This window comes from Octopus bimaculoides, chromosome 11 (assembly GCF_001194135.2).
Source record: "Octopus bimaculoides isolate UCB-OBI-ISO-001 chromosome 11, ASM119413v2, whole genome shotgun sequence".
NCBI classification, from domain to species: Eukaryota; Metazoa; Mollusca; class Cephalopoda; order Octopoda; family Octopodidae; genus Octopus; species Octopus bimaculoides.
Genome location: NC_068991.1, coordinates 28,613,103 through 28,624,152, shown reverse-complemented (window position 1 = coordinate 28,624,152; position 11,050 = coordinate 28,613,103). Strand labels below are relative to the sequence as shown.

Genomic DNA, 11,050 nt, shown 5'->3' with positions numbered 1-11,050 from the left:
GTCAATCCATTTGAGTAAAAATTCTCCAAGGCAGTGCCTTAGCATGGCCACAGTCTAATGACTCAAAGATGTAAATGGCATAAGAGGTGTTAAAAGCCTTGCACAGAAGTCAAATTTATGTGCTAATTTCTGCTACATGGGCTGTCATATGCACTCTACCATCACAGACGTTAACATTTGTAAGGCAATAACATGGTCAACATTTGACAAACTATGGACAATTTGGAAAGCATCACAACTGTCATGTGACCTAAAATTATGCCTGTTTTGTGCTACAGTACAATCCGTTTTGTTTAACATCTCTGAATACTGTTCTCTTACAGTGGAGGTATTGTTAGAGTGTTAGAGAGTCAGGATATGATATCTGGCAATATTTATTCTGAAAGAGCCATATTACTCTCAGCTCCAAGGCATCTACCTGAACAGCAGTAGTGAAATTTTTAATCCTTGCCCATATGAAAGGATGTACATCCTATCATACCTGTATGTCCCATCATGACTATAACTACCATCCCCGCCAACTTTAGCCCTCCCACCACCAATACCTGGGAATCTGGCTAAAATAGCAGACTTAATCCATCAAAAGGTTTAATACCAACACCTTGTACCTTGGGTACCTCTAGGGGAGCTCACCATGTTGTTGGTACTCAGGTCAGATCTCTAGTTTGAAGCTAACATCCTTTTTTCTTCCCCACTGTCTCAGGTACCTTGGAGAAAATAGAGGATTGGGGTGCTGCTATTTCTTTCATGACTGAATGGTAAAGATAAATAAATTACTCAATTAACAAATAAACAGGCAGGCAATTATGAGCCACTGAGGGCTGCCTCAACATGGTTGCTCAATGAGCTAGAAATAGCGTCAAAATTTCCCTCAAACGATACCCTGCTCTCTTCAAAAAGGAGTAAACTACATTGAATAATGTAATCCTGAAAAAAAAAAAAAAGTAAAAATGGATGGTCATGGATAGAATGCTTTTGATCATAGATTTGCTTAACCAGGACTGGCTTAGTACTAAACAACAACAACAACAACCATATAAATGACTAACAGTTTGACTTTTACAGCTAGGAAATCAAATCTCCTTTCCATGTTAAATGACTACTTTATTATAACATAATTAGAGACGCATTTGTGTGTCCTGCATTTTGACCTCTGACAACTATTTCAAACAACCCCTATCCATATACACACAAGAGTTCAGCTTTCCCTGCTACTTTTCCCTTTCAAATGCATCTCTGAGCTTGTGACAGTCTTATTTGCAAATTTTTGTAACTCCTCCTGCCGAGAAGGGTTTTATTTATTTAGTAATTTATAGGTTTGTTTACTTACTTGTTTGTATGGTTGTTTGTTTATATATTTTGGCACTAATTCCAAATTGGTGAAACAATTCATGAAAGTTGAATGATTTACGTGGAATTTCAAAATGACCTAATTTACATATATGTAATATTGTATGTATGTATGTATGTTTGTATGTATTTATGTATGTATGTATGTATGTATGTATGTAATGCATGCAGGCATGGTTTATGTAGTTAAGACGATGATGTCATAACCTAGTTACATTGTATGTTACATGTTATTCTCTGTATCTAGTTATGGTATTTATCATATACACCCTTTCTTCAACTAAAATTTTGTTGTAGTGTAACTTCATCAATATGTATAAAAGTAATATCTCGTATATATATGTAAACAACAAACGCACATACAATTATTGTGGGTATACACACACACACACACGCACACACACACATGTATATACATACATATATATCATCATCATCATCATCATCATCATCATCATTTAATGTCTGCTTTTCATGCTGGTATGAGTTGGATAATTTGACAGGAGCTGGTCAGCTGGAGAGCTGCCCAGGCTCCATATCTGTTTTTGCATGGTTTCTCCAGCTGGATGCCTTTCCTAATGCCAATCACTTTACAGAGTGTACTGGGTGTTCTTATGCAGCACCAGCACAGATGTTTTCATGTGGTACTGGCACAGTTGCTTTTTATATGGCATGGGCATGGATGCTTTTTATATAGCACTGGCATCCATGAGCCTGAAACATTAAGAATGCTTAGCTGAAGAGGGGATGCTGGAGACATGCCTGTATGCAAGGATGACCAAAAATATATTTAGCTTGACATGTCTTCTCAAGCACAACAAACTACCAGAAGTCTCAGTCCTCTAAGATCCTTTCTCACCACTCTGTCCCATGTCTTCTTGAGTCTACCCCTTCTTGATGCAACTGTCTCCATTCATATACATCACATGACTGTACTATTGCAGTCTTCTCTTTTGCACACTACATCTGATGCCCTGTATATCCAGTTTTTTTTTCTCAAATCACTTACACTCTGTTGTATATACACAACAACATTATCCTTCCAGTGGAACATACTGGCTTCATTTCTTTCAAGCCATCATATGTCCTCAGCAGTCACTGCCCATGTTTCACTTCCATGTAGCATAGCTGTTTGTACAGAGGCATCATACAATCTGTCTTTTGCTCTGAGGGAGAGGTCCTTTGTTACTAATAGAGGTAGTAGCTCTCTGAACTTTACCCAGTCTATTCTCATTCTAGCAGCTATGCTTTCAGAACAACCTCTACCATTGTTAACTTGCTCGCATAAATAACGGAAACTGTCTACTGTTTCTAAGGCTCCCCACTGACATTTGAGGAAATATGTATATATATATATAAATGTAATCACCATCGTCATTTTAATGTGCACTTTTCCATGCTTGCATGGGTCAGACAGAATTTGTCGAGATGAATTTTCTATGGCCAGATGCCCTTCCATGTCACCAGTGCTTGCCTGTTTCCAAGTAAAAGGTAATATTTCCCCATGACCAGACATCTTTTCATGGAAGAACGGAAATGAAGGTCACTGCTTGGATGACAGTGACACTCTTACAACTATTATGCAGTATCAAGACAGAGACAGTAACAAACAGACACACACTTACATATATACATATACCATCTACCAAATACATTCACTGGCTTTAGTCAGCCCGGGGCTATAATAGAAAACTTAATTTAAGATGCCATCTAGTGGAACTGAAATTGTAACCATGTGGTTGGGAAGTAAACTTTTTAACAACGCAGACAAACCTGCATCTACACACACACACACAGAGTCACACGCGCCCAAACATGCACACACACACACATTTGTATATATATATATATATATATATATATGTCAGTGAATGTATGTAAAAGTACAATATTTGTCAAAATGATGGTATTTATTTCTGTTTTCTGTTTAATAATTCTTAATTTTTTTTTGCTTCAAGCCTTGTTCCATTTTCTTCATGTATTATGTCTTGCCTTCATTCACTTATTTCTATTCTTTTAACTTTTGTTCACTATTCTCACTCACTTATTTGTATTCCTCCCGGGCAATCACTCTCTCTTCCCTCTCTTTCAAGATGTGTGTGTGTGTGTTTGTTTGTGTGTGTGTATACCCCTCCTCACTATTTTGTCTCAGTCAAAATCTGCCTCTGTCATTTCTCTTCATTTCTCTTCATTTCTCAGTCACACACACACACACACACACACACACACACACACACACACACACACACACACACACACACACACACACACACACGGACATTCCCCCTTGCAGCAAAACCCTGATATCATTATCAATTCTATGTCTATCTCTTATTTTATCATATTACCTCTCTATTTATCCCTCTGAATTGTATAGTTTATTTTCTTTCCACTGTTTTTCTCTTACTTTATCTTTTTCCATCTCACTCATTTCCCTTCCCTACTCTATATTTCACTATTTGCTCATATGATTGCTTGTCTCACAAACTGGTAAGTACTTCTTTCTCTGCCTCTCCTATCCTGTCACTTTTCTACCTATTTATCTATCTAATTTATCTGCCATTATTATACTTCCCCCCTCTCTTTCTTTCTTTCTCCTCTCTCAGCACAGTCATTGCTTTCTCCTTCTAGTTTTACAAAAAGCGGAGCCACAATAAACTACTATCAATCTTCTACATACCTATTTATCTATCCAATTTATCTTTCTTTCTCTCTCATCTTTCTCCTCTCTTTGTACAATCATTGCTTTTTCAGTTTCACAGAAAGAAGGAATACAATAAGCAAACAATAAAATTGACATGTGACCTAGTATTTTATATATTAAGATATAATGTATATGAGTAAATAATACAAGCAAATGTAAGAAATTGACACCAAGCTGAATGTCTACAAGACTAGAAATTCCAGCATTGTTATATCGAATCCAACCTTGAAAATATATTTCATTTTGACAAATTTATACAAACTGCTTCTTGTACTGTCTGTAGTGCCTCATGGAATGATTGTATTAGAATCAGTACTATAATTATCTTATGTCAATTGGATGGAATCCAAAATGTTGTAATCAAAACAGACCAAATGAGCTAGCCAAATAGTCCACTGCATAGAAAAACAGGCCATGTGTATTGAAGTACAAGATTTATCATAGAGGGTTGGTAGGTCCTGGGTAAAATGAAAAGATACATAAATGCAAATATTGATGAAATAGAGATTTGCTTACTATTTCTAGCAGATCAAGCAACCACATGGAGGCTTTCTCTTTGACTCAAATATTTCTATGTTTTTTTTTCTACTTAATGTTGTGCTGTGGCCCATATCATTGCTCTTATGACTTATTGTAAAACATCTTACATCTTTTGTTTGTCTTAGACTGCAACCACACTGCAGCACTGCCTTGAAGGGTTTAGTCAAACAAATCAACTCCAGTACTTATTTTGTCAGTCTCTTTTGCCAAACTGTTAAATCACAGGGATGTAATGAAACCAAAAGAATTTTGTTTTGTGACTGTTTTGGAATTATATCCTGAGCTCTTGATTGGGAGCTGCAGCAGTATAACAATAGTTTAGTTTCATTGTAAGGTCAGTTGAGGACAGCTTGTTTAAAATGCAGAATAGCAATGCATATTGTTCTAATGTTTTACCATTATAATTGTGTAGAAAACAGCAACAGGATTACTTGAAGGAGCTTCAAGATATTTACCATCGTTTGAAGAATCGACCTCTACTGTTTGAACAAGTTGAAACAGTAAGTACCAACATTATCCTGATCATCATCATTGATGTCATCAGAGTAATCATCAGCATTGACATTGCCATCATGAGGTTATTGTTATCGACATCATCATTGTTGCCATCACTGCTATTATCATTATTATAGGATAATTAGCTGTTATTTTTTGTGCTAATTATTTCGGTCAGGAAATGGGACTCCAGCTGAAGAAAGAGAGAGAGAGAGGACTACACCAGTACTTGACTGGTGCTCACTATAGCTGGAAAGACTGGAAAAACATGATCAAAAACACAATGCATTGTCCTGTCTAGGAATCAAACCTGAAGCTTTATGATACTGAGTTTTACACCCTCACCACTACATTATGTACCTTCACTAGTCATATGTATAGCTGATTAAAATTTTTGAGAAAAAAAGCTATAATTAAGTGTTAATGATTGAGCTCTTTATTTTTGCCCATATTACTGGCATCTGTGTTGTGCTTTTTTATTAAAGTCTACTTCTACTACAACTCTCTTGAATTCAATAGAAAAATCAATTCCTCCAGTGGCATAGAAACATATTTGAGACTGTTTGCCATATCAATAACTGTATCGAGATGTTAACATTATTTATATCTATTTTTCAATTTTAGACAATTGTGTTAAAATATAGGTTTTCAACACATCAACTTCAATAATAACAGTATTAATAACAATGATGATGATTATGATGATGATGATAATGATGATGGTGGTGGTGGTGGTTGATGTTGTTCTTGTATATTGCCATTGGTAATATTGTGAATGTACATGACTTAGTGGTTAGGGCATTTGGCTCACAATCATAAGGTCGTGTGTTTGATTCCCTGTGGTGCATTGTGTCCTTGAGCAAGACATGTTATTTCATGTTGCTCCAATCATCTCAGCTGGAAAGAATGAGTAGTACTTGTAATTCAAAGAACCAGCCTTGTCACATTCTGTGTCACTTTGAATCTCCTTGACAATAATGTTAAGTGTACATGTGTCTGTGGAGTGCTCAGCCCTTGCACATTAATTTCACCAGTAGGCCATTCCATTGATTGGATCAGCTGGAACCTTTGTTGTCATAACTGATGGTGTGCCAGAGACTACGGCCATATGGGTAACACATGAGAAGACATAATAATAATAATAATAATAATAATAATAATAATAATAATAATAATAATAATAATCCTTTCTATTATAGGTACAAGGCCTGAAATTTTTGAGGAGTGGGATAGTCAATTACATTGACCCCTAGTACTTGACTGGTACTTATTTTATTGACCCCGAAAGGATGAAAGGCAAAGTGGGCCTCAACCATTATAATAATAATTCTTTCAAATTTTGGCACAAGGCCAGTAATTTTAGGAGAGGGAAGTCATTGATTACATTAACCCCAGAGCTTGGCTGGTATTTATCTTATCTAGCATGGAAGAATGAAAGGCAAAGCTAACCTCAGTGGAATTTGAACTTGGTACATAAATGCCAGAAGGAATACCATTTTGTCCAGGGTGCTAATGATTCTACCAGCTTATTGTCATAATAAAAATAATGATAATAATACTTTCTACCATAGGTACAATGCCTGAAATTTTGGGGGATAGGCATAGTTGATTACATTAACCCCAGTACTCAACTGGTGCTTATTTATCAAATCCCAAAAGGATGAAAGGCAAAGTTGACCTCGGCATACAGATGGATGAAATGCTATTAAGCAATTTTTCCAGCATGCTGACGATTCTGCCAGCTTGCTGCCTTAATAATAATAATGATGATAATAATAATAATAATAATAATAATAATAATAATAATGATGATGATGTCTTTTATCCTTTTATCTAATTAGATTTTTTTCTTTAAACATCATGATAATAAAGTTATTGTTAATGATAATAATACTACTAATATTGAAAATTTATTTTATTGGAACAATACTACTAAATATAATATTAATACATATGTAAATCAAATTAATATTTTTGTTTCTTTTCTCTCTACCCACCTCCTAATTCAAACTATTTCAATATTGATTTATCATTGCTCACATGCTGTAGCCTAATCAATGGCTGTTAGCGCATGCATGGGTGGATGGGCGGGTGTGGTGTGTGGAGGGGCAAAGAATCCGAAGAAACTTGTTTTAACTGGAATCAGTAGAAAGATGAATATCGATGACATTGGAGGGGAGTGGAATGTGGTGGTGGTGGTGGTGGTGATGTGGGGGAGGTAATCTATAAAAAAATAAATAAATAAATTTTGGAGAGAAATTAAATTTTGTGTTAGAATTAGGTCTGTATACTTCAACTGAATGAATAAATAATATGTATTAGATTTCTCTGAACTGTAGATGGCCACCCAAGCAGAAACCACAGCTGTTAAACAAACTAGAACTTAGATTTTTCTTTTTATCTTTTGTTTCTTTTTTTCTTTGTTTCTTTTATACTTTTTTAAAAAATTTTGTTACAAAGTTCTGGTATTCAAGAGGTTAAAAAAAAAGTGTTTTGCAGCAGACAACCTCACCTAGTTGTTGCTTTTGTTATTGTTCCTGTTTTTGTTATTAGTGTTATTATCATTGTTGTTGTTCCTGTTATTGTTACTATTTTTGTTGTTGTCGTTGTTGCTGCTGCTGTTGCTTAACTCTGACTTTGTTTGGATTCAACCAATCTCTGACAAACAGTGTTCCAACAATGACCCTCCAGTCCTTTGTTTTTGTATATCAAGACTACACTGTCCAAAGTATCTGTTTTTTTATTTTAACCCTTTAGCATTTAATCTGGCCATATCTTGCCAAAATATTCTACTTGTTTAATGCTCAAATTAGCCAAATCTGGTCTCTCACACATACCCTACAATGTCATACTAAAAGTAAACAATCACATCAATGAAATCTCAAGGCTATGAGATAATGCGTAATTAATTCAAAGCAACATGGATAAATATTACATTTGACAAAATAATCTGTATGCTAAGGGGTTAAAATAGTAGGCTGTGACTTGAAGGAAATTTAGTTGCTATTTTTAAAAGGTAGATCACTAACAGAAGACAAACTCAGCTCGTGAATGAGGTACCATAGACAGGTGACTGTTTTTAGCCTCCATTTGCTAGGTTCATGGCCTGGTTCAGCGGTTCTCAACCAGAGTCCATATGACCTCTTGAAGTCCATAGAGTTCTGGGTGTCAATGCAAGCAAAATAATAAATTGGAGATCCACAGTAGTATTTTATGGGTCCATATAGACGTTTTGCTTTGGATGTATTTATTGCAAAAAACAGCTAAATTTCTTTCTCTAACGCTTTACATACTTCAACCTACATAAGTTAATGTGTGAAAAGCAAAATAAGAATTTTGGAAGAAGTATCTATAAAACTAGTTTTTACACATCAAATGGTTATGAGGCTCCACGAGAGTAAAAAAGTAGTCAAAGAGGTCCATAGGTAGAAAATGGTTGAGAATCATTGGCCTAGTCGGGCTCACAATCATAAGGCTGTGGTTTTGATTCCCAGGCTGAATGGTGTGTTCTGTTCTGGAGTAAAACATTTTATTTCATGTAGTTCCTCTCCACTCAGCTGGAAATGTGTACCAGCAACAGCTAGGGAGTTGGGTGGAGATTAACCCTATGAGGGACTGGTATCCCATTTAGTGGGTGGGTATTGAATATGCCATAGAAATTGAGACAATTTCTCGCTTAATGAGCCTAAGTCCTATTTACAGCTGGGTAGACTGGGCAGTAACAGTTACAATTGATTTCTCAAGACAATAAGGGAGTCTCTATATGGTCACTTAAACTGCTAGAAATAGCATCCAAATTTCCTTCAGATCACATCAAACTATCTTAAAAAAACAACGAACACATTAAATGAAATTGTTTGGTGGGGAAAATGGATTGTGATCATGGCTAGAATGATACTGATTTCAAATTTTGGCACAGGGTCAGAAATTTTGGGGAAGTGGGTATGTCATTTACAACTGGTACTTATTTTATCGACCTCAAAAGGATGAAAGGCAAAGTCGACCATACTAGAATTTGAAATGAGAATGTTAAGACAGACGAAATACTGCTAAGCATTTTGCCTAGCATGCTAACAATTCTACCTACTTGCCACCTTATGGCTAAAATAATATTAATTGTAGGTCTGTTATGTTGCTCTTTGAAAATTAGTGAAGTACATGATTTTCTGTATACACCATCATGTGGTGGGTGTTAATTTGGATTGTAGTATGTTAGTTATTTAGGGAGCTTGGTGAAAAACTGCAGTGTTTGGTAGGGAATCCAGTGGCTTTAGGCAATATGGCAACCACTCCTCCTCCTCCTCCTCTACTAAGCACTTTGTCCAGTGTGTTAACAATTCTGCCAGCTGAGGCACAAGGCCTGAAATTTTGGTGGAAATGAGTAGTCAATTAGATTGACTCTAGCACACCACTGGTACTTTTTTCATTGACCATGAAAGGATGAAAGGCAAATTTGAACTCAGAATGTAAAGATGGATGAAATGCTGCTAAGCATTTAGTCCAGCATGCTAGTGATTCTGCCAGCTTGCCATTTTAGTAGTAGTAATAGTAGTAACGATAATAATAATTTCAAATTTTGGCACAGGAAATGGGTAAGTTTGGTTATATCAACTGCAGTGCTCAATTTATTTTATCAACCCTGAAGGATGTAAAGCAAAGCTGACCTTGGCGGAATTTGAGCTCAAATATAAAGATGGATCAAAAGCTGCTATGCATTTTGTCCAACATTTTAATGATTCTATCAGCTTACCACTTAGAAGACCCGATTTAGTAGTAGTAGACAAAAAAAAAAGTACCAGATAACTGATTTTACAGTCCCAAATGATGAGAAAGTCAATATGAAAGGTATAGAGAAAATAGTACCAGGACATAGATATTGAATTACAGAGGCCATGGAAAGTGTGGGTAAAATGTATCCTTGTACTTATAGATGCATTGGGAACTATCCCTAAAGATTTGAACAGAAAACATTATTACAGAAAACATTATTCTGCACCTCCAGAAAACATTATTACTAGGGACCGCTAGAATACTTAGGAAGATTCTTGGCATCTAAGGTTACTTGTTGTAGGCCAATGTTAGGAATTCTTCTTTGTTGTGCAAATATAAAATAACAATAACAATTTTCAATGTAACTTATGAATTTTGCTATTTTCTTCTCATTTTTCAGAAAAATGCTAAGAATAAAGCTGAACAGAAGTTTTACAACACATTAAAAGAGTATGGTATAGATAAGAATGACATTGATGTGGATCGGAAAGAGAGAACCAAATACAGGACATTATCACCTGACTTAGAAGACAAGGGTTTCCGTTCTGAAGGGGACACAACAAAATATACTAGATGTCCTGCACATGGTAATTCTGTTGCACAATATGAAGACTTCCTGAAGCATCACTGTGTAAATGAGGAACATGACAGTGCGAACAGATATTTGGAAGATGGACATCATAGTGATTTTTGTCACCGACATCTATCTGATTCCAGTTCTCAAGGTACAATTTCAAAAAAGAACAATGAGAGAGCATGTAGTTGGTCAACTGATATGCTAGAAACGGCACCTAAATCTCTATCAAATCACACTGTACCATCCTAAAAAGGAGGAAGGAGACATTAGATAATGTAGTCTATTAATGTAGTCTTTTAATTGTTTCAGCCATTTGACTACAACCATTTGGGGCACTGTCTTGAAAGGTTTTTTTGTGAAACAAATCAACACCAGTACTTATGAAGTCTGGTACTTATTCTATTGGTCTCTTTTGTTGAAACACTAAGTTATTGAGACGTAAACAAACCAGCATCAGTTGTCAAGTGATGGTAATGGACAAACATACACCTACATATGCGTGTATGTATGTATGTGTATATATATGTGTGTGTGTGTGTGTGTGTATATGTATGTATATATATATATATATATATATATATCCCTCTCTCTCTTTCGGAGAGGCACAAGCACAT

At 35.6% G+C, this 11,050-nt stretch overlaps 1 protein-coding gene across 1 annotated transcript in view; it reads left to right on the top strand.

The window, feature by feature from the left end:
• LOC106874263 (protein FAM161B) overlaps positions 1 to 11,050 on the top strand; it is an 82,467-nt gene that overhangs the window by 53,323 nt on the left and 18,094 nt on the right. Inside the window, exons 4-5 of the mRNA XM_014921923.2 lie at positions 5,007 to 5,094; positions 10,260 to 10,584. Coding sequence (XP_014777409.1) covers positions 5,007 to 5,094; positions 10,260 to 10,584 — 413 coding nt within the window. The remainder of the gene's footprint in view (positions 1 to 5,006; positions 5,095 to 10,259; positions 10,585 to 11,050) is intronic.